Below are 27661 nucleotides of genomic sequence, written 5' to 3'. Positions count from 1 at the left end.
TCTGCATCCTTCCCAGCATTTGGTGTTATCGCTATTTTTTATTTTAGCCTTTCTGATAGGTGGGCACACCTCACCTGCCCAGCAGCAGAGTGTGAGTTCTGGTTCCTTCGCACCCTAACAACACTCAGTATGGTTAGTCTTCTTAATTTTGGCCATTTAATTTTACATCCGTATGTAAGGCTATCTCTTTATGGCTTTGAGTTGCATTTCGTCAGCGGCCAAAAAGGTTGAGCATCTTTTCAGGTCCTTATTTGCCGTCCCTGTATCTATACTGATGAAGCATGTGTTCAAGTTTTTTTTTCTTTGTTTGTTTTTTAATTGGGTTGTTTGTCTTCTTACTATGAGTTATAAGAGTTCTTTCTATATTCTAGGTTGGGTCCTTAGAGAAATGTTTTGCAAATGTCTCCCCAGTCTGTGTATTGCCCTTTCATTTTCGTTCTCCTGTCCGCCCCTCACCCAACTTCCTTTTTCTTTACAGCCTCGTCACGCCCTGACAGGTATGTTTATTGCTTGTGTTCCCTTCTACACAGACAGCTCCATGGGTTCAGGGGATGTTTTTCCTGCTCTGTCCTTGGCTCCTAGCACAGTGCGTACTCAGGACATATTTGTTCAGTGGCCATGCCGGGCTCCCTGGCCATATCCCAGCTGCTAAGGGGCTGGAGGGGCACATGAGCTGGTGTGTGGAGACCTTAGAGTGGGCTGTTGCAAACTTCCAGGTCAGCAGTGAGGAGTCCTCAGCTGGGGCATGGGCACGGGCGGGGGTGGGGCAGAAAAGGGCTGGAGAGACTTTCCCAAGGTGCACGTGCCAAGCTCCCTTCCTCCCTTCTCCTGCCGGCGAAGCCATCCCACTCCGCACACGCCCCACCTCTGCCCGGTGCTGGATCACAGCCCTCCCTGCCTGTTGGCCTGCCCAATGGCAGGGCAACACAAGTTTCTACAGGAAATTGATGGGGGGTGGTGTCCAAAAGGTATAATTAGCTCCCTTTCCGTCAGTGTCTACAGTGCATGTGTAATTGAGGGGGTGTATACACAGAGGGTGAGGGTGTGTATGTGCCCTGCCTGCTATCTATGGAGGGTGTGGTCCAGGGTATATGATGTGTGGACATCCGGCCTCTCACACCAGCGCGGGGCGTCCGTGCGTTACGTGGGTCCTTCCATGCAATAAAGTGACAGGCTCCTCTCCAGGATGGAAGGATTGTTGGCTGGTCTCTGACGTCTTTTCTGGTCACCCCTCCTGGGACCCTGTCTGTGACTCTGGGCCTTCTCTCCTTTCTGACAGTGCAAAGCTCCCTGTGTGGCCAGACAGCCCCTGGCAGCAGTCCCAAGCAGATGCTTGCTCGCCAGCTTGGCTTAGATACTCTGAGTCCCCTGGGTCTGGTTTTCAGTCTGTTGAAGGGGAACGATAATACCGCCTGCATTTGGTGACTGTGTGGATGAAGCAGGATGTGCGTGAGAGTTTAGAAGGTGGCCCTTAGCAGGTGCTCAATAAACGGGAGCGAACACACGCGCACACAAGCACGCCTGGTCCCTGGGCTCCGGGAGCTGAGTCTTGCTGTTTCACCCACAACCATATTTACTCCTTTGCTCAACGCACACTAGGACACGCTCAGGCCGGCTGGGTGGAGGCTAGGACGCAGACAATCATAGCCCGCAGCGCCCAGCGTGCTGTGACACACACACACACACACACACACACCAGCCCACCAGCGCCATTCCAGTCCCTTATCTGCCCTGACAATGCTCCAGGCAGCCAGGTGGCACTACCTCTCAGTAATTTTCCACAACTTGAGAGAAGACGAGCCTCTCGCACACTTTCCTCTTAGGGTTGCTCTGAGGACTGAACGAAGGCACGCATACAGCAGGCTCAGGTGAGTGCCTGGCACCACCCAGGAAGCCCACCTCTGCCTTGTTTATTACGAAGCCACAGTTCCCCACAGTGCTCTGGCCCCCCCCCCCCCCCCCCCCAAAGTTCACAGGCTGCTGAAACGCATGAGCTTCGCCGGGTGGGCTGGGGGGATGTTAACAAGCAATTAACGCCAGGCAGGGACAAAGATGCCAAGGAGGGAAGGAAGAATCATCAGCTCTGGCTGGCTTGGGCAGGGCAGGGCAGGGAGAGCGGAGCTGGACAGGCTGCGCAGAGGAAGTGGTTTTTGGTCCAGTTGGGTCTTGTTCGCGGAAGGAGATTTCCAGGGGCAGAGAAAGGGGGGAGGGAGCCACTTGAATAACAGGCGACGAGTCCAGCTGCGTGTTCCCGTGCCAAGTGCAACCACGCGTGATCTTGAGTTCGCTCAAGCACCCCGTTTTACGGACGCAGACCCTGGGGCACGAAGGGGACCCGAACCCAACTGTCAGACCCTGGGGAAGGGCATTTCTTGATGAGGGGAGAGCGCGGGGGTGGGGGTGCACTCGCGCATTCACAAACGCCTGGCACCGACCGCCCGGCTCCGTGCTAGCTGCTGGGGACACAGGGGGGTCCTGCAGGCAGGGTCCCGGTTTTCTCGGGCAGGGAGGCAGCAAACAACAGGCGTGCGCGGTTTCAGAGACGGAGGAGGGCTCTGCAAGAGCAGAGCGCGGGGCTGGGGCCGGGGGCTCGGCCAGGAGGCGCATTTGGGACCCGCAGCGAACGCCTCGGGGGTCGGGAGCGCCCAAGCCGCGCGCGAACGCGCTTCGGGGCGCGGCTGCCGAGCGGCGCTTCCGGGCTCACAGAGACGCTCGCCGCGTCCCGGCAAAGTGCGCCTGCGCCCATTTTGCAGATGCGAGAAGCGAGGACGCGCAGCCAGCCCCGGCAGGGCGGCGGCGCGGACGCCGGGTCGCGGGCGCGAGCTCCGTGCGCGCGAGCTCCGTGCGCGCCCTCCTCTGCGCCTGCGCGGGAGAGCCCGAGGAGGGGGCGGGGCTCCGGGGGGCGGGGCCGGCGGTTTTGGGGCGGAACCTCCGCGCGGCTACGGCGGGCGTGCGGGGGAAGGCTTGGCTGCGGAGCCGCGGCCGGCCCCCGGGAGCCGCGCGGCGTCCGCTCGGGCTCCGGCTCGCGCGCCGGCTCCCACCCCGGCTGCGCGCGCAGCCCTCGGGCCGCGGGCCGCCCTCCTCCGGCCCCGCCCAGCGCGGGGAGCGCGCGGCCGCCGCGAGAGCCGGAGACGAGGGCGACCGCTGAGCGGGAGGCGGCGGCGGGAGCCCGAGCTCCGGCCAGCGGCGCGGCGGCCCGGCAGGTGAGGGGACCGGGCGGGCAGGCCCCGGGGGGTCCGGGCCGAGAACCCCTTCGGGAACTCCGACCGACCTCGGTCCCCGAGACCCCTCCCAGCCTTCCCCTGGGGACCCCAGCCTCCCGAGACACCCTGGGGGCCAGCCCGCGCCCCTCCGGACCCCTGGTCCCCGAGACCCTGTCGCAGTCCCTGGGCCACCTCTGGCCCCCGCCACTTGGAGGACCCCGCAACCCGAGACCCTTCAGGGTTTCCCCTAGACTTCCAGACACCCCGAGGACTCTCGGTTCCGGAAACCGCCCCCCACATCGCCTGAGGACCCCCTGAGCCCGCCCCAGGTTACCGTCCCGGTGCGCGGGGCTCCTGAGAAGCCCCCTGGGCCGCGCAGGCCCTCGGTGCCCTCTCCCCCCACCCCGGGGCTGCTCCCCTGCCCCTCTCTCTTACCACCTGCCCCGAGTGTCCACTCCCCCTTTGGCTGGTCTCCAGGCTGGGTTTCTCAAACCTGAGGTCCGTGGACCCCGAGGGGCACCCGTGAGTCTTCGCCTGGGGTTTGTGAATTCACGAGTACCCAAGAAGTGGGGGCCTGTAACAGGTCAGCCGATGAGCCTCTGTAACAGAGCAGGGGGTGCGACCTCAGCCCCTGCAGGATCATTTGTGTTTGCTGTTGCATTGAAGCCAGGGCAGGGACAGTGTTTAACTTTTAATGCTCTTTGATGAGACTCACATGGCCTCACAGAAGAGTCTAGAGAACAGCGCTGATGTGGTGGAGGGAGGGAGAGCTGCGTCGGTGAGGGAGTTAGGGCAAGTCAGCCTTTGAGGTCGTCTCCTCGGCTTAATCTTTTCACTGGTGGGACGCGTCTTTTTTCTCTTGAAGGCCTGATCATTAGGAGGAATTGACACTGGAGCTGGGGATGACAGAGTCCTTGCTCTCGGGGCCCCATGCTGGAGGGGTGGGGGTGGGGGTTAGGAGGCTGAGCAAGTGGGTGGTTTTTCCAGCGTAGTGGCATTGAGCCCGGCTGGGGTGGGAGCCGGATTCTCAGGAAGTGGCGTTCCGGAGGGCTCGTTGAAGGGGAGGAAGCCTGATGGGTAACAGGTGAGCGGATTCTTGAAGGGTGGGGTTGCGGAGAAGCCTGCCAGAGCAGTTCCAGGGAAGGGGACGGTGTGTGAAAAGGCACAGAGGTGTTGCCACGAGGCACAGCCGATCTTGGAAATGGGAAGTGTGGCTGGAGACGCGTTGCCTCCCTTACTGACGATGTTCTCGGGGTGGTGTTGGAGAATCCAGCTTCGTTCCCTGAGGCTCATGCCCTTGGCCCTGTGCTGATTTACTGCCTCTGCCGTCACCCCAGGCAAGTGGTGATGCAGCGCAGGGCTGAAGGAAGGGAGGACTTACTTGGTGGGTGGAGAGGAGGGAGGGGGATTCTGGGGAGACCAGAAGGGGGGAACCCGGCAAGTTTGGCCGAGGGCGGGGTTTGAGGCAAAGAAAGGGGCGGGCGAGGGGGGTCAGGGTGAAAGTCCGGAGTCAGAGTCGAGGCCCGCTGACGCTGACGGGTTTAAGGAGGGAAGTGAGATGGTTTCTGTGTTTATGAACAGCCACTGGCTGCAGGGGGGTGGGAGTGGGTGTTGTCTGGAGGAAGCCGGGTCATGGGAGCACGTGAGAGAGGGGTCCTGGGCCGGGGTGGTGACAATGGGGAACGTGGCTTGCTTCCTCAAGTCCAGAGCCCCGGGACTGCCGTTCAGCTCTTTCCTGTCTGAGCCTACAGTTTTCTGCCCGGGAACTGACTTTGGAACTTACTAGTTCCTGGAGGAGAGGTTTTGTCCTTTTTTAACTTTAACTTTATTTATTTATTTTGAAAGAGACAGCGTGTGAGTGGAGGAGGGGCGGAGGGAGAGAGAGAGCGTCCCAAGCAGGCCCCATGCTGTCAGCACAGAGCCCGAGAGGGGCTCCATCCCACAAAACTGTGAGATCAGGACCTGAGCCGCAGTCAGCCGCTTAACCGGCTGAGCCACCCAGGCGGCCCTAGGCTGTGTTCTTTTAAGTGTTACCGCTTTTAATGTTTCCAGCAACGCTAGCAGACGGGGAGATATTATTCCTCTTCTTACAGACGGCGGAGATAGAGACTCAGAGCGAGTAACTTAGCGTTAAGAAGGACCACCAGCACCTGGTTGCTTAACTTGGAAGGCCGGGCTCTCCCTGCTACACCCTGCATCCTACATCCTACAGCCTGGAGCATCCCCTGGCCCAGAGAGGGAAGTCCTGGGAGGTGGTGTTGGATCCCCGGTCCGCCCTCCTTGCCCGTCCCTGCGGAGGTCGGCGGCGTAGACCAAACAAAACTGTTGTGAACTGCTCGTTTTGCCTGCCGCTGCCTCTGCTGCCTCTTCGATCTTCCTCATAGTGGCCTCTTTTAGCATTTCTGGAAAATGAGTCACGTAAGCAAGTGAAACTAGCGGTCAGTAGCGAAACACCGTGGCTTGTTATTTGTGGAGATTTGGCGGTAAGAAGAGGTACGTCGGATGCAGTGAGTGCCTTAGATGGGGGTTTGGGGTCACGGTGGAGCAGGCGGTGCCCAGGGTAGTGCAGAGTTATGGGCCACGAGCCAGCGGTGAGTGTAGAGCGGGCCCCTGACTCTTTGGGGGGCCTTCACCAGGTCACTCCCTCTGAGTCTCCATTTCCGCTTCTCTAAGACGAGGGCATCTGGCATCCCGTACCTTTCGGATCCCTCCGTAATGTTGCATTTCACTAGAGGTGGACTTTCTAGAACATCTCTTCTTTTTGTTGGGTTGGAGACATGCTGGGGGTTCGGCCTGCCCTTGGCCTTGGCACTGGTGTGTCTTCACCATTATTGGCTTATCATGAAGTAGCACATCTGTTTGAGTTAATTCGACGTGTCTCGTCTGATGATGGACAAACTCAAACAGCCAACACGTGATTAGTTAGCGGGGTGCCTGGGAAAATGTCAGGTATATTTGCTGTTCTGGACCACACTCGTGTTAGGAGAAAACATCATGGTGACTGGCCTCTTCGAAGGGTTTAATGTCAGCCTTGGCCGGATGAGATGTTAAGAGAAATAGCTATTTCAAGGGGTTATTGGGAGGATTAAGTGAGAAAATGCATGCAAAGTGCTTGGTACTTTCCCCTGAATCTCATACGGGAACAAAAAATGTCAGTAACAAATGTGGTTTTTGGACTAAACTGTGACTTTTATGTTTTTTATTGGTGGGGGGTTTTGTTGTTTTCTTGGTTTGGGAATTTTTGCCCAGTTTATGCCCAAGCAACTCCAGAGGCGTGGTTCATTTATAACTGGTAAAAATAAGCATTTTTTTTTTCCCCTGTCGTAATTGATTTTGACTGAACTTTAGAAAGCGATGGGTTAAGTGTCATGTGTTCAAATTAAGGTTCAAATTAAGTGTCATGTGTTCTGTAAAGTGAAGAAAAACAGTTCGTCCTGGAGATCCCCTATTAGGGATAGCTGGGACGAAGTTTAAGCTGCACTGTGGGCAAATTAGGGTGTGCTTGTGCTCCGGCCCTGGCACAGTGGTGTCTCGGAAATAAGCTGCCCGAGGCTGGGGGAGGTGAGCCGGCCGGTAGCGGCACCCCCTTTCCGGTTGAGTGAGAACCTTTTCGGATGTTTGGCTCACCTGGAGTTTTCACAACAATCCAACCGCCGGTGTGGCTGGTGGATTCCCAGGTGACAGACTTGGAAACTGAGGTGCAGAGAGCTCTCCCCAGAATCCCCCTCCCTCCTCTCCACCCACCAAGTAAGTCCTCCCTCCCTTCAGCCCTGCGCTGCATCACCACTTGCCTGGGGGTCACCCCCAGGTGACTCATTTGTGGTTAGAAGCCTGGCTGTCAGCAGTACTTGAAAGCTCGGGCTCTTCTTACCCGGTGATTTGTGCTTCTGTGCCCCCCGCCCCCAAGTCTGCGTGGGAAGCCGGGCTGCCCTGAAGAAGGCGGTTTGTGGGAGTCACGTCGGAGTAGGAGAGGACAGCGGTAACCACGGGTGTCCGTGCCGGGAGCCGTGGGAACTGCCGTGGGACGCTGCTAAGTGGGAAGTGCTCGCTTCGGGGCTCCCGGGCTTTCAGACCCGCCTTGGTGCAGCCAGAGTACAACAGGTGGCTTTTGGCCTCCTCGTAGGACATCCCGGTCTTTAGGAACCCACGCTGGTTCCACGGATTGCACTCATCCTTGTACAGTTGACCCCTGAACCACACGCGTTTGAACTCTGTGGGTCCACTTGCCTGCAGCTTGTTTTCAGTAAATGTATTGGAACATGTTTTTTTAGAGTTGTGAGTCTGTGAGTTGAAAGAACACAGACAAGCCACATAGCCTAGAACTGTCACAGGAACTCAGAACAAGTCAGGTATGTCTGAATGCATAAAATATTTGTAGATACCAGTTTATTTGATCAGTTAACTACCATAAAGCACACACAGATCCATTAAAGAGTTAAAATTCATCAAAACTGGCAGACTGTGTGTGACTTCATTCTCCGTGGAGAGAAATGTCGACAGACGTAGAAATGCACTATTAAAACTGCATAAAATTACCTGTAGTCCTACTGTACTGTCAGTATTTTGTAGCCACCTCTGGTCGCTGTTGTGGTGAGTTCAAGTCCTGCCAGTATCTGCTTAAAATGCCACGGGCACCGATCTCCCCGTGAGCATTTCATCTCTCTGTGCATTTTGTGTCTCGGTAAAAAGCGCTCTCTTGTGGCTCTTGCTGTTGGTAGTTAAGTTTTGGGGGAGTCAAAAGTTCTACGCACATTTTCAACCATGTGGGGTGCTGGTGCCCCACCTGTCCAAGGGTGAGCTCCGTCCGAGTCTGTCTCCTGTGAGCAGCACATTTACACATCTCTCCGTGTTGGGTTACTTCTGTAACAGTGGTGGCTGTACCGTTGATGGAATGTTGTACAGAGGGCCGCCCTGTTGCCGGGCCTTTGTGGGAATCCAGTCATCTGTAGTCACGATGGCCGGTGTCACCCTTGAGCACACCTGGGAGCATCTCATTCCGTCGCTCTCTGGATGGACTAGAGGTGAGGTGAAAGCCAACACGTGCAAACTCTGGCGGATGTTTGCAGTACCTCCTCCCCTGCTGTGTGAAGGGATTATGTTTTGAGTACCTGTCTCTTGCCTGTGATCAAGGGCTGTACGACTTGAGAGCTCTCCCCACTTCCCTGGGTCGCTCAAAACCCGTATAATTCACTTACAGAAAGAAACGAAGGGGTTTGTCTAAGGACGTTTGTTGATCCCACAGACTAATTCATGGTTTGTGCTGTAATTTGTAATAGAAGGTAATTAGTTTCAGTTTAAGGTTTTTGTTGTGCTAATGCAATAAAGACCATTCTTGACAAACGTTTTCTCCCTCTGCCTCAGCACTCCAGATCCAAGCACTCATTGATCCGTTCTCTTGACGCTTTGGTCTCCTTCCTTTGCCGTCTCTGTGCTCTTCGTGGTGGTGGAAAACAGTGGTGGTGATGGGCACTCCAAACTAGGGTCGGTTCTGCAGCTCAGCGTCTGGGCCTGCTCCGGCAGGTCGTTGGCTGGCCTCCTGGGCGTCACCCCTGCCCTTGTGCTGATCTGGCTGCTTGACTGGCACTGAGTGGCCCCGGGTAGCCTCTTCTGTGTTGGGTCGGGGGTGGTGCTGGGTTGTCACATGGTGTACCTCAGCTCTCCCCTGGGGGCTGTTCACCCTCCCAGAAGGCTGGACTGCACTTGACAAGGCCCGAGTTCCAAGAGGGCTGGTTCCAGTGTCAAAGTGCCCCTCAAACTTTTGCTCACTGCCTGTGTCCCATTGGTCAAAGAAGTCACATGATGATGAGGTCCAGAGTTAGTGAGGGGACCGTCCAAGGGCGTGGTTATCAGGAAGCAGGATGTTAAGGGGAAGGTCCTTAACAGTCTGGCACAGTGGGGTTAGGGAGTTGGGAGGGGGCCTTGTTTTGCTAGCCGTAATCACAAAGACCATGGTTGTAGTTTATTCTTTTTTGCGTTGGACTCCGTTTGATGAACATTTATTTCATGCTGGATGCTGGGGGTTCAAAGAACAGGACAGTCTCTGGTTACTCTAAAGCTAGTTCATAAACTGCATGATCTCAAATTAAAAAAATTTATTTTTAATGTTTTTATTCATTTTTGAGACAGAGACAGAGCATGAGCAGGGGAGGGGCAGAGAGAGAGGGAGAACAGAATCCGAAGCAGGCTCCAGGCTCTGAGCTGTCAGCACAGAGCCCGACGCGGGGCTCGAACCCACGGACCATGAGATCATGACCTGAGCCGAAGTCGGACACTTAACCGATTGAGCCATCCAGGCGCCCCTCATGATCTCAAATTTTAAGCAGAAAACATCCTGTTAAGACTTTTATTCGTGGTTTTAGAGAAAAAGGACGAGAACTGCTTATACAGATCTGTGCTGGGGCCTGATTCCACTTTCAGAAAATGCTGATAGGTCCTTGAAGAAAAAAAAAAAACGGTTGCTCTGGGCCTGCACACTGGTGACGACATGGTCACCAAGGAAACCAAAAGATGCAGCTTCTAAAAGGTCTCTGAAGGCTTTTGTTACTGTTGTCTAGAATCTGATTGGCTTAGCAGAATGGTGTCGGGGATGGGACCAGACTGCCAGCGGCCTGCCCTGCGTCCTGCTGAAACTTCTAGGATCTGGCGCTAATGGCCTTGGAAATCTCCTACTCGGCCCTTGGATTAAGAAGAAGGAGCGCTTTGGGGGTACTTTCTGGGTTATGGTGAGACTTGGCTCTGCTGAAGATTCTGCTGAAAGGACAGGAAATGAGGTAGTGTCTGTAGCGTGCAGTGTTCAAACGAACCGTAGATGTCTAAATATGGGCAGCTGTGCGGTTCATCTTCACGGTTCTTGGGTTGAGTTTTAATATAATTGAGTGCTTCCCCTGCTGGCTCCTTGGATTCTTAAAGGTGCACAGCAGTGTCTGTGTCTCAAGGCACATCTGGCCATTGCAGTTGGAGCCCGTGACTCGGTCTGAAGTGCCGTCTAAGGAGCTGGCTTCTGACCTTCATCGAGCTCCGGCAGAGAGAGGTTTGAGCACTTAATCCAGCAACAGACCGCGCGGCAGGGCAGGCTCTCATCTGTTATGTAAGCGTTCAGCACTTGCCGGATGAGTTCCTTTGGCAAACTTTGAAATCACATAATTTCGGAGTTCCGTCGAGCCTTCCAAAGTTTAAATCCTTCATACTTTTTGACAGGTGTGTCAATGCAATTTTTAGATTTCCAGTTTGTAACTAAGGTCCTGCCTGTGTGGCGAATCACAAGCAGTTGAACAGAAGTTGGGAGAACGGCAGACAGGTGGAAGGAAGGTTTTTACCATGGAAACAGTTTGAGGCATTTCTGAAGTCTTTGGTTGACCAGTGACTGTTTAAGAAATATTCTAAAATGTTGCGTAGAGAAGGCCGAGGTGAAAGGCTCCTCCCCAGGAGTAACTATTTCAAAGCGGTGTGTGTTATTTTGGGGGGGAGGGTGGGAGGCAGCTGGATTGGTCAACCGATAAGCATCTCACGTTAACTTTTCTTTTTTTTTTTTTTTAATTTTTTTTAACGTTTATTTGAGACCGAGAGAGACAGAACATGAACGGGGGAGGGGCAGAGAGAGAGGGAGACACAGAGTCTGAAGCAGGCTCCAGGCTCCGAGCCGTCAGCACAGAGCCCGACGCGGGGCTCGAACTCACGAACTGTGAGATCGTGACCTGAGCCAAAGTCAGACGCTTAACCGACTGAGCCACCCAGGCGCCCCTAGTTCTGAATCTTTTTAATAAGGAAAGGAAAATGCTTTTATTATAACGCATGGAAAAAAAGTAGGGTATGACCTTTGGACTCAAGTGATGGGAAAAATGTAAACCGTCTTGAGGGAAATGTACAGATGTTCCTAATAGTTCTTGCCCATAGGTAGCAGAGTAATGGGCTTTATAAACTTGATTTTTCTGTATATTTCCTTATTTACAGAAGTATTAGTTCTGGAATTGGGGGAAAGTGATTCTGTAAAATTCGTAGACTATGGAGATAGTTTGGCTGTAGAGACCTAACTGGTTTAAGATGCTGGTTTTACGGAAGCTAAGAATCGACCTTTTACTTAGTTTGTATCTTTGGACTAGATTTCAGCCTGGCTGCAGGAGGGCTCCGCGCCCTGGAGATGTCGTCCCCCTGGCTTTGCTCTGGTGGGCAACTTGCCATCCTTCCTCCGGTGACCAGTCGTTTGTGCGCGTGCCCACGGGAAGCCCTCTGGAGTAGAGTCCTCTCACGGACCGCCGTGCCGTCTGCGCTGGGCACATGTTACTTTCCCTTCCCTTTCTGCCCAGAGTAGAGCTTCGGAGAGTCTGAATCTGAGCCTCCGCCTGGCCTGGTTGGTCACACGGACGTGGGAACGGTGGCTTGGGAAGCATTCTGGATGTATGTGTTTTGTATATGGCATTTTTTAGGTATTGTGATTTAACAAAGATCCAGGACCTTTGATTTGAATTCTAGCTCTCACTCTTCCAGAGTCTTAACGAGAGAACTTTGATCTGGGAAATAGAAGGCACGGCTGACTTATTTTTCTCTCTAGGATTTACAGATGGATCCAGTGGAAAAGACCACAAACAGAAGTGAACAAAAATCCAGGTAAATAAAGTCAGCTACACCTTCATGCAGGTGTAGAGCACCTGTCACGGGTCTCCTGAGCTGGTGTTTAGCCCCCGCACAGGGAAAGTGGAAGGAGAACGTTGTGTCAGGAGGGATGCTCGGGCTGTGTAGCCGCCCTTTGCTTCAACATAAGAACTGTTCCAGAAGGCAGTTCTCTCTTTGCCTGAGCAAGTGACTGTAACCTGGTCTCCAGACCAAGCAACAAGGGAACCCGGGGTCACGTCGGAGACTGGGAGGAGACTGGGAGTGCCATGCTTCTCTGGCTCAGTGGACCGCGGGTTACGGGCGTTAAGTGGTGTCGGGTTAAGGAGGTGTCAGCCTGGGGTGGGTTGCGATGGATAAGCGGCAGAAACCTGGTTTGGGCCGGGGACTTTCTTACCTGTCGCCGCCAGCAGGATCATTCTGTCATCGCGGTTGGTCTTTCCGAGCTCCCAGCAGCGTCAAAAGAGTTAAAATTGCCAGCGTGTTGTCCCCGTGTGTAGATGACTTAAGTACGCGCTGCCCTCCAGGGGGACTTGTGACGACCAAGGCACAGCCGGCCCCAGCTCCTTTGTGGACGGAGGGCAGAGCGCGTGAGATAAACCCACAGCACAGCATGATGGGCGGGGCCTCTCTTCCAGCAGTGGCAAGTAGGGGGGTGACCGTGTTTGACCTGAGCCCCGCAGGTGTTCCTGGATGTCACGTTCCCTCTGACTGTGGTCCTTCCAGGGTGACTTTCGCGCTCTCTTTCCCTTGTTTTTAAGCAGAAAGTTTTTAAAAAGCCTCATCCGGAAGCAGCCCCAGGAGCTGCTCCTGGTCATCGGGACGGGCGTCAGCGCCGCGGTGGCTCCGGGAATCCGCGCCCTCTGCTCGTGGCGGAGCTGCATCGAGGCCGTCATCGAGGCCGCCGAGCAGCTCGAGGTGCTTCACCCCGGGGACGTCGCGGATTTCCGCAGGAAAGTGATGAAGGACCGGGACCTGCTGGTCGTCGCCCACGACCTGATCCGGAAGATGTCGCCTGTAAGTCTGTTTCAGAGGGCCGCTTCGGGTCTCCCTGGGTCGCTTGCTTCCGGACGGGGCTGCAGAAGAGGGCGGAGCTGATGCGAACGCTTGCACGAGCCCGCGTCGCGTTCTGTTCTCGGCCGGGCCGGGCTGACGAGCCACCATGTTCGTGTCCTTTAGAACCTGAACCGTCCCTTCCGACAGCGGTGATGCGGGCGCACCGCGGGGCTCCTGAAAGAGCCCGTGCTGAGTGGAGCCGGGATACGAGACGTGGTGACTGGGGTGTCATGCCACACTGGGGATGAACCTTGGTTTCACGCCCATTTAGCAGACGGGTATCCTGGAGGTGTGGTTTTGGTTTAAGCAGGCCAGCCACGTAGCTTCGGAGGACAGGTGGTTCCCGAAAACATTTTAAGATGGGGGAAGCTAGAGCGTCTTTGTCCGCAGGGGGACGTGATCTGGTGGAGAGGCAGAGCGGTCCCCTCGAGTCGGGGGTGCCGGCGCAGGGCTGGGGGTCCGCCGTGAGGCAGCCGCTGTGGACAGGCAGGGACGCTGGGAAGCTACACGATGTGGAAGGGGCCAGGGGCGGATTTCCTCTGGTTACTTCTGGGTTTATTAGAGCACAGCCGTCACCTGAGCGTTGGGGGTGGGGGGGAGGGTGTTGGAGACGCTGCACAGAAAGCATGAGAGGGTGTCTGCAGGGTCATCGGGGAGACCGGGAGAGTTTAGGCCGCTGTGCCCCCAACTACTGACTTAATGTGGTCACATTTGTGTCCCCCACGTGGAAGTCCGGGCAGGCAGCCCCGGGACAGCATGCTGGTTTGCCAGGGCCGGGGCCCCCGGGCCTTGTTTTGTTCCTCTGCCAACATGTGCCTGTCCGGCAGGGCAGGAGGGGAGCGGGGAGGGCTCCCGCCTCACCCCTGCCTGACGTGGGAGCCGCATCTACCGCCTGTGTTCTCGTCGCGCCGGCCTGAGTCTCCAGCGTCTGGGAAGTGTTTCGGCTGGGCAGCTGTCCCGGGGGACGTGTTCTGTTGGCTCGGGACAGCTGGGACGTGGGGCCAGGTCTGGCCCGCTGCCTGTTTTGTAAATGAAGTTGCCGGTGCCCAGCCACGCCGATCATTTGCGTATTGTCCACGGCTGCTCTCGCGCTCAGGCGCAGGGTCGGGTAGTTGTCACAGAGAATGAGGCCCACAGAGCCTGAGGCAGTTGCTGTCTGGGTCTTTGCAGACGGGGTTGCTGAGACGGACGGGGACGAGTCAGTGGACAGAGTAGTGTCGCGGGGCGGGTGGGGCGGGGCTGCGTGCGGTGAGAGGTGGTTCATTTGTTGAGAGGCCACGAGGCAGACACTTGGAGCTCCCGCACAGATGGAGCCTTCATCTACTCTTCTCTTTACTTCTGTGCGCTTTTTTAAACTTCGTAAGACAGGAGTTAAGGTGAGGCCAGCCGGAATGGTTGTGTTTCCCCAGCCACGGTCAGCAGGTTGAGAACAGGTATGGGGTAAGTGGCGAGTTTTTCCAAATTGCCAGGAAATACTGGCAAAGGACGGGAGGGGCAGCGAGGTTGAAAGCTTGGTCAGGGGAATAGTTGCGGTGATAGATCATGGAATGTAAGCTGCCTCCTGGGAGAAGGTGGGTGGCCGGGGGGGGGGGGGGGGGCGGGTCCGCGGGACCCGATTCGGTGGTGGGCGGGTCCTGCTGGCTTCGGGGTGGCCCTGGGCACCGAGGTGCTGGCAGGGTGAGCAGGCGCGAGGGGAGGCCCGGCCAGAGGTTCTGAAAGGGCCAGGCTCTTGGTGGTGGTGAGGCTCGGGATGTGACAGCAGGCCGGTGGCGGAGATGGGACGCGGTGGAGGGAGGGAGGTGCTTCGAGGGTCAGCTGAGTGGCTGAAGGAACCGGCAGGAACTGGCCCAGAAGTACAGCTAGAGAGACTTGATGGGGAGCTGGGTCCACCCCTGTGCTCCCAGGGCCGGGCCGGTTTTCAGTGGCACCAGGAGGTGGACGCTCACAGAAGTAGGTGAACGTGTGGGAATTTACCGATGACGGGCCCATGGGAACAGGGGAAGGGTTTTTGGGGTCGGGGAAGGAGTCGAGAATGTCAGAAAAGGGGGTCGAGCGCCGTCCTGGGGTCTTGGGACCTGGGACCTGCACCGGGACAGAGGTGGCTTCTGATGGACAGAACTGAGGGCGGGCCGGCGCATGTCGTGTCGTGTGCGGTGGGGGTGGCCGGGAGGCTCAGCCTTCCCGAGTGCACGCTGCCGCCTGACCCCTGCGCCCCCCTGGCTGCCCCCCAGCCCCACTCCCCCGCGGCCCCTCTCAGCAGGGCTCTTCAGAAGCTTGTGTGTGTTTGCGGCTCCCCCGCCCTCCTCTTCAGCCCGGGCTTTGCCCCCGTCGCTGCACGGAAGCGGCTCTGGTCAAGGCCGAAGGTGACCTTTGGTGCTCCATCCAGAGGCCGGATCTCCTTCCCGTCCCATTGAATCACCCAGCAGCATGTGCCTTACTGTCCTCCGCCTAACTTTAAGATGCTGTGGCACCGAGAAAGAGAAAACCAGCACCTCTGCAGCTCCTCACAGGGAATCTGAAGTCCGCAAAGCCCCACGTGATCTGGTGCCCGGTCACCTCACCTGCCCGCCCTTACCCGCCAGGGCCCCGGATCACCCTCGGACCCACCTTTGCTGCTGCTACCTCAGTGCCTTTGCGTCCGCTCTTCCCTCTGCTTGGGCCGCTCCCAGAGGGTGTGTGCTCCAGTGTCCCCATTCCTAGTGCCCTTTGCCCCCAGCAGCGCCGTCCCCCTTTTCTGCTTTACTTTCTCGTAACGTTGGCCACCATCGACGTACCGCTTATGTTTTGTACGTTGTCTCCCTCCTCCAGGGTTTTAGGAAACTCTGTCAGGTCGGGGTTTCCTTTCTTTCTGAAATCAGCAGCCAGAAAGAATGTTGCTGCCTAGGTGCTCAGTAGTTGCTGCGAGAGGATGTTTTGGTAACTCTGTTCCCCCTTTCTGTAGCGTACAGGTGACACCAAGCCCAACTTCTTCCAGGACTGCCTGATGGAGGTTTTCGACAACCTGGAACACCACATCCAGAACCCGCTGGTGTTGCAGTCCGTCCTCAGCCTGATGGACAGGGGCACAATGGTCCTCACCACCAACTACGACAACCTGCTGGAGATTTTTGGGCAGCAGCAGAGCAAGCCCATGGAGTCCCTGGACTTGAAGGACAAGACTAAGGTGCGGGCTGCAGGGTGGGGGGCGGGGGTGTCTTACCCCCTCCGCAGGCCGACCGAGCCCTCCCTTTCACGGCAGCACATTAGCGATCGCGACACCGGGAGGGCGACGACTTGTCTCACCTGCGCGTTTCCTCTGTGCCTTTGTCCCACGCACGTGCGAGGGCTGCTCACGTGTGTGTGTGTGCGCGTGGCAGGCCCTGTGGGAAGGAGGGCCAGTGGTTTGGGTAGCCCCTCCCCCTCGTTCTGGATCGGGTGATGCTGTGCGTGATGTTGTTATCTTGATATTTTTCCCTTAGTACCGTACTTGGAATGTTTCCTGATCACGAAGCTGTTTCTAAAAGCATGCTTACAAACGGCAGGGCGATGGGAGAACTGAACCAGAATTGCCATCCTTTCTCTGTTATTATTAGCGTCTTTGCACAAGTACAAATAACACTACCGTGAAGATGTTTACACTGTGTGTCTTTCTGGTGACTTCTTTAGGGTAAAATCTCAGAAGAGCGGCAGGGTCAGAGGGCATGAGTATGTTAGATGATGTGAATCACCAGGTTGCTTCCCAGAAGATAGCCAGTTCCTGCCCCCACCAGCCGCGTCAGAGAGCACGCGTGTCCCACCTCTTGTCAACACGTGTCACCAAAAAACAAAACAAAACACATTTCTCCCGTTGAGGTGGAAATCGGTGAACAGTGTACGTTTCTGTTTCTCTTATCGCTAAGGTCGATCCTGGTTTCATTTTGTTGACTGTATTTCTTTTGTGAAATGTTTGTGTCTTTGTGTGTTTGCTTAAAGATGTTGTGTCATTACTAACGCCGCTGCTGGGTTATCCAGCTCATCCGCCCAGGAAGCCGAAGCGCGTAGAGATCGCGCCTTGACGTTGAGGGCTGCTCCTTGCGCCCTCCCCCGCGGAATGTGGCGAAAGCGCGTGCCGGCACGGTCCTCATGGTGGGGTCACGCCCTCCCCTGAGCTCTTTGTGACACGTGACGGAGCGCCTGCTCGCCGCACCCCAGCCACGCGGTCCCATCTGCGAGGCTCTCTGGCTGCTGCTGTTGTAAATCGCGTCCCTGGAAATCCAGTGCAAAGGGCCTGTGGCAGAAGTGCCGGCCCACCTCCTGCCCGGTGCCCACAGAGCTGGGCTCCTGCGGCGTGTCTGGTGGTGCCAGGCCTGCCCGCCGATGTGACGGTGGCCCTGGCGTGAAGACAAAATGGAGTGTGTGTGATGTGCAGCTTTTCAAGGGCCTTGTTCTAGATCTTGAGGTGAAGTCAGTCCAGGGCTGTTTGATAAGTTATGGGTCCACACGTGTGCTTTTCTGGGCGTACAGACGACACGTCCACGGCAGTGACTAAAATAGAACGTGTCACTCAGAAGCGAAAGTCCCCTTCATCCCCCTCAAGGAACCGGTCTCGGCAGGTAGCTGGCATCTCACGTGCTGAAAGCCATCTGTAAAGCAGTTCTTGGTCCGACAGGACTCAAGTGGCACAATAGCCCGGTTCCTCTTAGGCTTTAAAGGTGCGATTATAAAGTGAAGTATTTCTCTCGCTCTTTCCAAGGAACGGTTGAAACCCGCGAGTCCGGCGTAGATGTCTTCCTCTTCTGCCTCCTTTAAATAATAGCTTTCTCCCCTCTGTCCTGGCTTGCTGTCCCACAGGTCCTTCAGTGGGCGAGAGGGCACATCAAATACGGAGTTCTCCACATTCACGGCTTGTACACCGATCCCTGCGGGATGGTCCTGGATCCGTCGGGGTACAAAGATGTTACTCAAGACCCGGAAGTCATGGTACGGCCCCCCTTCCTCAGGCACTGCTTGCGCCCCTTGGGACTTGGTGGCCTGCTGGCTGCTTGCTGGCAGTCCGAGCGGGTTCCTGGCCTCCAGGCATATTCCTGCCCCTCTGTCCACACAGCTGGCGCTGTTCTCAGCTCTGTCTCCCGGGGCTGGCGCGTTGAACGGATGCCCGGTCCTCGTGCGGTGCGGCCCGGCCGCTCGGGGACGCAGGTGAATCTCTTCGGCGTGATCCGCGCCGGTTTTCTCCGGCCTCTCGTCCCGACCTCACGTGGTGCTTTTTTGCATTCTTTCAGGCCTCCCCTCTCCTTTCTCTGCTTGGCATTCTCTCTAGCTTTCAAAACCTTGTTTTACACTTCATTCCTTCCCTGTGAGGCTTTTTTGATATCCTGGACAGAACGAAGTGTGGGAAAGCTGCTTTTCAGCTTTCTATAAACTCTTTTAATTAGAGCGCTTACAAACCACAGTATTCTCACGGAGTCACCGGCAAGCTCGGGGTCGGGCGCCGTGGTCCTCGTGCCGATCCCGGCCCGGGGCCCAGGTGTGGCCAGACGGGTGGCCGGGCTGATGCTCCTCAGCTGCGTCGGTAATGCTGTGAGGACGTCTGGGTGGACACCGGACCTCCCCCTGGGGTGTTGGGCGTCTGAAGGGGCAACTTCCTGCCGCACGCCCGAGTGACCGCGCAGAGTCCTGATGGCCCCCTCTGGCCCGCTCCCTGGGGTCCCTGTCCTTGGTCTCCCCCCTCCTCAGCTCTCTGCTCTCACTCCCAGAAACCCAGTTCTGACCGCGGCACCCGTTACCGTCTGTGAGCCACGGAGACACGTTAATTCCAGACCGTCATACATAACAGTTCTGGACAGAAACAAATGGAACGTCCTTAGTTCCCGTTTCGAGAATTTAAAATTGTACTTAATTCCAGGAGATTTGACTGGAGGGACTGCACCACAAGGTGGGTGGTGGGTGGGCGTCAGACTCTCCTTACTTTAAGGCACATCTATGCTGGACGTCGACTGGGACCTGGATCCGTGACCCCGGCTTGGAGAGGAAGGGGCTCCCGCAGGTGCCGAGCAGGGAGTGTGTGTGCAGCTCGGGCCTCAGTTTGCTCACACGCCACACCGCGTTGACGCGAACGGCTTTGCCTCTCACACTGGGGACGGTGTGGCTGGTGGGGATGGCCTGTTGCCAGGCGACATTCTAAAGGGGCAGGCACGCGGCCGGGCCGGGACCTCGCCGTCTTTCAGACGAGCGTCCCTGTCTCTCGGCTGGTTTCTCCGCAGGAGGTGCTCCAGAACCTGTACCGCACCAAGTCCTTCCTGTTCGTGGGCTGCGGAGAGACCCTGCGGGACCAGATATTCCAGGCTCTCTTCCTCTACTCGGTGCCCAACAAGGTGGAGCTGGAGCACTACATGCTGGTGCTCAAGGAGGACGAGGACCACTTCTTCAAGCATCAAGCGGACATGCTTCTGCACGGGATCAAGGTCGTGTCATACGGGGACTGTTTTGACTATTTTCCCGGATACGTGCAGGACCTCGCCTCTCAGATCTGCAGGCAGCGCAGCCCAGGTACCGGCCATTCCCCCTTCCGGGCGTAAAGCGAAGGGGTTCTTTCTGATTTTCCTTTCTTGGGGATAGAACGTACGTACCGCGAAACGAAGTGGAGATGTAGTTTTACACACCCTTACGTTGACCGGCCCTCCAGCCACGTTTTATTTATTTATTTATTTATTTTTAATTTTTTTTTTTTCAACGTTTATTTATTTTTGGGATAGAGAGAGACAGAGCATGAACGGGGGAAGGGCAGAGAGAGAGGGAGACACAGAATCGGAAACAGGCCCCAGGCTCCGAGCCATCAGCCCAGAGCCCGACGCGGGGCTTGAACTCACGGACCGCGAGATCGTGACCTGGCTGAAGTCGGACGCTTAACCGACTGCGCCACCCAGGCGCCCCCAGCCACGTTTTAAAAGGGTCCGTGTGTCCGTTACAAATCGGAGGCTGGGGCGAGTGGTCTGATGGTAACGTCTGCGAGCGGAGCCTTAGCGTTTAGCGCTGTGCGTGCAGGAGCCCCCGTGTACTCCTCTGTTTCCGATGGCCGGCTATGTCCCCGCCGAGGCCCTTAACCAGGAGAGCAAACTGCCCAGCCGGCCGCAGCCGTTGAGATGCTGAAACCCCAAAAAGTGCAGAGACCTCATTTATTCTCACCGTGTCGCTGCAGCTCACGACTTAGAACCGCAGAGACACGAGACGATTTCACGAAGACTTTTCTTTTCGCAAATAACATCTTTTCCCCGTTCTGCCGCGTGCAGCACACCCTCGTAGGTGATTCCTGGCCCGGCTGGGGGGCAGTTGTTGACCTGCCCAGGAAGGACCAGGGTAACTGAGCAGCTTTTAAGTGGGTCAGCCTGTCAGAAGGGCAGTTGATGGCTTGGAGGTCGGGGACGTCAAACACGGATGATGGTGGGCGTGGAGCGGTCTTTACTGGCTGCCATTTAATTGCAGCCAGAACCTCCCCCCACTCCCCCCGGGCAGGGGACTTGGGTCAACCACGTGGATGGCTGCACGTGGCCGCTGTGACCTGGAAGGCCAAGATTGCGGCCGACCGGATGCGTACATGGTCCCGACAGCTCCGTCTCTCCCCGCTCGTCCTAGCGGACAGTTGGCTTTACGTCGAGGGCAGTGGTCCGTGTCGTAGCCGGAGGAGCAGCGGGGACGGACCCTCACGGGGCCCCACCCGCCGTCAGCTTTACCTTCTCCACCTTCGTGTTCGGTCACAGGACCCGGGGCCACGAAACAGATGATTCGATAGATGGCGAGGCCAGCTCAGAGGCGAATCACTTGCCCGGTGAACGCCCAGAGGTTTCGGAGCCGGAGCGGGATCCGGTGTGTCCCAGGCAGGCCCGCGCGGCCTCGTCCTGCCCCTCCCCACGGCCTCCCCCGCCTCCGCACGCACGGCTGCCCCGAGGACCGGGGCTCACGAAACCCGAGTGCCTTCCTGTCCCCGCTAGACCCCCTTCCATGACCCCGGGTGCATCCGACGAGCTGTCAGGGCCAAAAGCTCTTTTGGACCCGGAATCTGTGACCGTGTCCTTCAGGACGTTTGTGCTTACCTTCGCGAATTCTCTCTCTTGACCGGAGGGGGTGGTGTCCTGGCGAGGGCAGTCGTGACAGTGACCGCGGGTACCGTACCTTCCTCCCCGTGTGCCAGGCTGGCCCAGACATGCCGCACGTGGAGCCCCTCGGTCCTCACGGTAACCCAGGGAGGAGGCAAGGAGGGGCGCTCCTGGCCCGGGGCCCCACGGCACAGCGGAGCTGGCGCTCAGGTCCCCTTGTCGTGCTGCCTCTCCGAGCAGCCCTTGCCGCCGTCCCTGCCGCTGCCCTGAGGATGAGGACCAAGGGCACGTGACGTCTCGGTTCTGCTGACTCTCTTCTTTCTTCTCCAGATGCTGACCGAGTGGACAGCACCACGCTGTTGGGTAAACAGATCTTGATTTCTGCCAGCCCGTTCTTTGCCTACACGTGCTGCTAGCTCGCTGCCACTGTTGCAGAATCACCAAGTGTTTCTCGTAGTAAATACTTAGCCTGTATTGAAACGGCCCCCCCAGAGGTGATGGCCAGCCCCGCCCTCGCGAGGGTCCCTGCCACAGCGTGGGGGTTAAAAACGCATCCCCCCAGCAGGGAGGCGCAGCTCAAACACGGGTCATGTGCTGGCACCCGAGAATAATTTCCCGTCTTACAAGTGAGAGTTGCAGGGCGACCAGACGAGACTCCGTCTAAGGTGTAGCAGGCCTGGCCCGGCCCCCTCAGAAGTGTCCATCGCCAAGGTTCTGAGCTTTCAGATCAGTTTTTCTGCTTGCTGCTTGTTGGAAAGGTGCAGCTTCTCGCTGCCAGGCCCTCTCTGGCCGGTTACGAATTTGCAAGACAGAGCCGGGCCGGCTGGCGGCCAGTGTCCTCCTGTGGGCGGAACGGGCACCGGGCTGTGCACGGAGGTGGGCTGGTGGGGGAGAAGGGGCTGGTCTGTGCGGCCCTGGTGCCCCTGCCCTCCTGGCTCGGCCCCTCCGCTTTCCATTCCTGCCTCGTTTCCCTGTGAAAGGACGCCTTCGTTAGACCCTTTCCCACTTAAACGTGACTTTCTGATCCGTCCCTTTCTTTGGAAGAAAGCGCAACCCGTGGGGCACGGCAGGGGTTATTTGGCTATTGTTTCAGTAAAATCCGATTTATTGGCCCTTGAAGGGTGGATTCTAAAACAGATTAAAAATTTTCACCTCACAGGTAACGCGTGTCAGGACTGCGCGAAGAGAAAGCTGGAAGGGAACGGGATTGAAGATTCAAAGAGGCCCCGACGGTCCGGTGCAGGTGCGCGTGCTCTCCGTGCAGCGGCCGCTTGGCCACACACAGCCGTTGGCGGCCCCTGTGTTTTGTCCGGTCATGAGGCCCCTTGCCGTGGGCGGGAGGGGGGAGGACACGTGTGTCCGTTGAAAGCGGCACGCGCTTGAGGAAGCGCACGGGAGGTCAGCCCAGGCTTCTCGCAGTGAGCGCTCTGTGCCGTCACACCCGCTTCGAGAAGCAGCATCGCTGGGAGCCTGTCCCCCCCCCACCCCCGCCGCACCCCGGCTGACCACCATCCTGCCTTCTGTCCCTCGGTCCGCAGGGAAAACCACTTCAGGTCATCTGTCTTTTGTTCCCCGTGTCACCGACAGGGAGTCACATAAACTGTTGATTTAAGCGGACAACGTCCGTGGCTCCGGGAGAGGAGACGTGGCGCCCTCACGCCTGCCTCCAGGTGTCGGCGCATCACCTCTAGTTGCCCACGTGCCGGCTCTGACTCCCGAACCGGCCCCTGCTGGTTGCCAAGGTCATAGCACGGATTGTGCCCTTTGGTCTGTCTATAGGCGGTAGAGTTTAAAAGGTGAAAAACAAAAGCGATTACTTTATTAAAACGACGCAAACGTTTTTTTTCTGGCCGAGCAGCCATCCCCGGTGCTGTGTTAACGGGACCAGTGTCAGCGGCGGGATGTTGTCAGTATCGAGGGCAAATGTGCTCTTTTGCTTGTTGCGTGTCGGTGCTTTTTATTTTTGAGGGATTTTCAGATTTCTCTTTGCCCTTGTCCAAAAAATAATGTTTTGCGGTATTTTTTTTTTTTAAGTTTATTTATTTATTTTGAGAGAGAGACAGCCAGAGCCGGGGAAGGACAGAAAGACAGGGGGAGAGAGAGAATCCCAGGCAGGCTCCACAGGCAGCACAGAACCCGACGTGGGCCTTGAACTCACAAACTGAGATCATGACCTGAGCTGAAATGGAGAGTCAGACGCTTAAGCGACGGAGCCACCCGGGCGGCCCACGTTATTTTCCAATGGATCATCGTCTGTCATAGGGCCCCTCCCTTCCCGTGACATTCGGCCTTCTGCCCGGCTCTGGACTGTGCACACTTGCCGCGTGGGAGCTCTCTCGCTTCCTAGGCCACTGTTGCAAAGACCTGTCTTCCTGCCCCGGCCGTCTGGCCAGGACCTCCTCAGGGGGCGCTCACAGCCCCGTGGGGTGGGGGGGGGGGACACCCCGGCCCTCGGGTGTCCTCATACTCCACTCACGGCCTGGGTGTGGGATTCTGCTGGGAAACCCACCGTCTCAAGGGTCCGTGTTTCCTGTTGGAGATGGTCTGTTGCCAACCCAGTTCTCAGTGGTTTGTAGGTGATCTGTTGCCTGCCTTTCTGGAAGCTTTCAGGATCTTCTTTTTCCTCCTGTTCAGAAATTTCACGAATTTAGGTGGAGCTCTTTTTTATATACGTTGCTCAATTTTTTTTCCTGTGTCTCCAGCCCCAGGGATAATCTCTGGTTTCCCTGATTATGTCTTTCTGCTGTGTCCCCTTGTCCTCAAATTCATGCTGGCCGGGCCTCCTGGATTGCGTTCCGAGGTCCTGCATTTTCTCCGATGTCTTCCTGTTCATTTTGTGTTCAGCTCTTCAGAAACTTTCTGGGAGATTCTCAAAATCGTGTCCTAGTCTCTGGGTTCCGTTTTTATTTTGAGAGTATTACTGTTGATTTCTGGGAGCTCTTCTGTGTTCTGATTTACTCTCTTTCGTGGCATCTTTCCTCCCCTCCCCCCAAGACCGTGATCTTTTCAAATCTTGAGGGATACCAGAGGCTTCCCTGGTTGTCTGACTCCATTCCTGACAACATTGGGATTGAAGATTTTCAAATAACAGTTTATTTTTTTTGCTTTACATAAGAAAACCGAAGCAAAGTGCTCCTAAACGTAATAATCCTCTAAGAATTTCTAGGCCTATGAAGCAAGTAACTCATCAGTTTACCTATTTATTCGGCACCTAGAAGTTACCCCTCGGTGGGGCTGCCGTTAGAGTATCTTCCCCTTCTACATCGTGGGGAGCTTGTGCTGTCGAAGCGGCCTGGCACAGGTGCAAAGATTCACGGTGAATGCGGAGAACGCTTAGTGAAAGGAAGCAGTTTTATTTGATTTATTTATTTAATGTTTTTATTTGTTTTGGAGACAGAGACAGAGCATGAGCAGGGGTGGGGTGGAAAGAAAGAGGGACACAGAATCCCAAGCAGGCTCCAGGCTCTGAGCTGTCAGCACAGAGCCCGACGCGGGGCTGGAACTCACAAGCTGTGAGATCATGACCTGAGCTGAAGTTGGATGCTTAACCGACTGAGCCACCCAGGCGCCCCAAAATGAAGTAGTTTTAAAAGTGGGGCTCCGTGCAGAGTGTCATCACCGGAGTAGGGCTGGTGACAAGGGGAGACGGGAGGCTGTGTCCTCGTTCATACCGGTTGGATGGACACCGAAGGGGCAGGCGTCCGGGTCCTTCGGCCGATTTTCTATAGCTTCAACACACTTCCCTGTAGAGAGAGGATGCCATTCCAGGAGCAGTTCCTCTGAAGTCTTTTGGCAAATATTTGGGTTGTGAATTTCGCTAGTGGGGACATTTATAACCAGACAGCGAGGGAAACGATGAAATTAGCGTTGACCTGTTTCCTCCAGGACAGGTGGTGGTTTCTGCTGGTCTGTCTCCTCCGTTTTCCTCCTGTCTGTCTGGGGCTCCTCCGTCGCCTGTGATACTTAAGAAGGCAGATCTTCTGGTCATTCTCTGCCGGTAGTGTTTCTGCTGCCACTGCCGCGCGCGTGCGCTTCTCCCGTCCAGGGCCTCCCCTGGGTAGCCGGCCGTGTGCCCGGTGGCCGGGCTCACCGCCTGGCAGACTTCACGGGATCAGCGGACGGGCCCCGCGTGCCGGCACCCGCTGCTCCCCAGGCGGCCGTGAGTGATGCTCAGAGGAAGCCCTCCGGGTCCGCGCTTAGTGCGGTGGCCCTTCCCGTAGGCAGGCGGCGCGGACCCGCTGTTCCTCCGAGAAGGGAAAGGCGCCCGTTTCCACGGGTGGCGATTCCCGTCGGTCTTTGCAAACCTAGCACGGTGATTTACTTTGTTCCCGATGGCGCGTACGGGTCACAATGCCGTTTCTAGACAGTGGCCACTGTGTCAAAGTCTTCAGCGTGTGCAGAAAACCGAACGGTGTGGGACGCCGACGTCCCGTCGTGGAAGCTCCTCCGAGCTGAATCTTAACATCTGGGTCTTTCTTTGTTTTGTCGCAACAGACGATGCCGGAGGGTCTTGAAATCTTTAAAACCGCCAAAACCTGCCACTTGAAGACCAGCCTTGTGTAACCGCAGTGCCGTAACCCAAGCAACGAGGAATGTTCAGAGAACTCCGCGTGGCATCTCTCGCTCCAAAACCATCCTACACCCCGGGAGAGCCGCGCGGGCGCCTCGGAGGCCGGCTGCAAGTTCCACCGTGTGGTTCGCGCGTTCGGGAGGTAGAGCCTCACACGGGCCCCGACGGACGGCTACCTCAGGGACCGGCGTGGTGGGAGGGAGACCGGACTCCTGGCTTCTGCCCGACGGGCCCCCTTCGTCAAGGTGGTTTTTCTAGTAAAAAGGGGAGGGTGAGGACTGTCCAAGCAACAGTAGTTGCCAAAGAGGAAAAAAAAAAAAAAAAAGACACTTAAACTTACGATTTTTACGTGGAAACGTGTTACTGTAGAAAAAAATTCAAAGTACGGTGGTTGCGTTGTTCACTAGGAAAGAACGAGCGGGTGCTTGTTTGAGGCACCGAGCCTGCTGCTGTGAGAGTGGTCGGTGTTGAAGAGGAAAGGCCAGCTGAGTGGGGTCGCTTTGGAATTCCCTAATTTTGGTGACTTCGGCTCCAAGGAGCGGCAGGGCCCAACTGGCCGCGGGGCCCCAGGGCCTTTGCACGAGCGCAGCTCGGCGCTGCACAAGTCGGTGTTGCGACGGGCGCCTGAGAAATGACCAGTGGAGCGCGAGACCAAGTTTGCAGCTTTTAGTTAGAATAGAAATCCCACGTTTTCAGAGTCTTTATTCTATGGGGGAAGGTCCAGCCTTTCTGTTCTTATCTCTTAGAAGTGTCTCCCCAGGGCCCGTTTGGGGTTTGCCTGGAATGAGGTGGGCAGACCTTGTCAGGGGCGTTGGGGTTCACGCAGGCAGGAGAGCACCACGCTGGGGGCAGGGCTCACGCCCGATGGTGGCCATGGCGGTGACCCTGGGACCCTGCTTGGTTTCCTCCCAGAGGCTGCCTATTTTGGATGTGCTGTCCTTGCCAAATTCCATGACGCTCCCCATTGATGGCGCTGGCCCCCCTCCCTCCCCCCGGTACAGAGAAAGTTAAGAACAAGAAACATAAGTTTGGAACATGTTGCGAGTGAGAGATAAGCCAGAGACCTGCTTGAGACACTTTTTTTTCTCTTTTTGAAGCATGAAAAATCTTTTATGTTACTCTGGTCATAAATAAAATTTTAACCTCGACTATGTGTGCTCGGCTTTAGTTACGACAAAGCTGGGGGTAGTGGATTTAATGAGAACTTTGGCCTTGACTTCTCACTCAGCTGAGAAGTGACTGCTTGTGTTTAAATCTTCTAAAAAGCAGAGATTATAATTTGTTGGTTTTTAAAGACACATTTCCCAAGTGCAACCAGAGGCGAATGTCTGCGTCTGGAAGTTGGCTGGACGCGGGGCAGGCCAGAACGACCGGCGTGGAAAGGGACACGGAAGAGGAGAGGTTGGGCCAGCTGTGCGCCACGCTCCAGGCCGTGAGGCCTCATCGCCGTGACGGGTGGCCTCTGCAGTCGGGTCGGCTGTCCACTGAGCGAATTCAAACGCACGCTGGTTCCAATGTCCTTGGTCTGCTAGAGGCACCTGGAGCATGACTCGCTTGTTGGTGGCTCGCCGGCTGGCTCCCTGGGCCCGTGGTGGCACCCCAAGCACGAGTTTCCCGCCAGCCTGTGGTTTTCAGGAACGGGGTAGCCGGTGCCATGACAAACCGTGCTGTGAAGGATCACCGACGGCGTGGGTCCCGGTGAGAGAGTGAGAGTGGCCCAAGGTGCGACCGGGGTCGACTCAGCTCACGTGGCAACGGGGACGTCTCGGCGCGAAGCTGATGTTGTGTAAAGCGGAGGAGGTCCGTGAGGCAGAGGTGTTGCTGGTGTTTTCTTAGGAACAGGAGACAGAGTGGCCTCTGCTCTCTACGCTCGATAAGAGATTGATTGGCTGGGTGAGGGCAGGAAGCAGGTCTTCTGTGACTTTGGTCTAGGTGGGCACACGGGGCACTTCGTTTACGTGAAGCAGTGGGTGTTCAAAAGTGGCCGCGTCCCTGCTTCGGGAGGCTGCTCCCTCGTTAGCACTTGGGTCCAGCCCGTCTTAAGCGGAAGACCACCAGCATCTCGGAATTCTTTCTGTAAAGTTTGAGAGCGCACACACGAGCGTGCGTGCGTGTGTGTGTGTGCGTGCGCGTGCATGAGCACGGGAGGGGCAGGCGGAGAGAGAGAGAGTGCCTGG

The 27661-nt window shown here is 56.5% G+C and overlaps 1 protein-coding gene across 5 annotated transcripts; it reads left to right on the top strand.

Moving 5' to 3' along the window:
- Window positions 1-1747: 1747 nt before the first annotated feature.
- Window positions 1748-26632, top strand: SIRAL2 (SIR2 antiphage like 2). 5 transcript variants are annotated; one of them, XM_086712028.1, is made up of 9 exons: window positions 1748-1868; window positions 11752-11807; window positions 12572-12827; window positions 15808-16029; window positions 17676-17804; window positions 19085-19370; window positions 21245-21277; window positions 22074-22157; window positions 25409-26632. In XM_086712028.1, exons 2-9 carry the CDS (start codon window positions 11761-11763, stop codon window positions 25426-25428), a joined length of 1077 nt encoding a protein of 358 aa, XP_086568154.1. In that variant the 5' UTR covers window positions 1748-1868; window positions 11752-11760; the 3' UTR covers window positions 25429-26632. The 5 variants fall into 5 exon arrangements, with proteins under 5 accessions (XP_086568154.1, XP_086568156.1, XP_086568155.1 ...); XM_086712030.1 differs by having other exon boundaries at window positions 1749-1868; window positions 12575-12827; XM_086712029.1 differs by lacking the exon at window positions 1748-1868 and adding an exon at window positions 2979-3203 and having other exon boundaries at window positions 12575-12827.
- Window positions 26633-27661: the final 1029 nt, after the last annotated feature.

The sequence above is a fragment of the Puma concolor genome, chromosome B4 (genome assembly GCF_028749965.1).
Source record: "Puma concolor isolate L17-30 chromosome B4, mPumCon1.1.hap2, whole genome shotgun sequence".
NCBI classification, from domain to species: domain Eukaryota; kingdom Metazoa; phylum Chordata; class Mammalia; order Carnivora; family Felidae; genus Puma; species Puma concolor.
The sequence above is the reverse complement of the archived record's forward strand: the minus strand, read 5'-3'. Positions and strand labels throughout refer to the sequence as shown.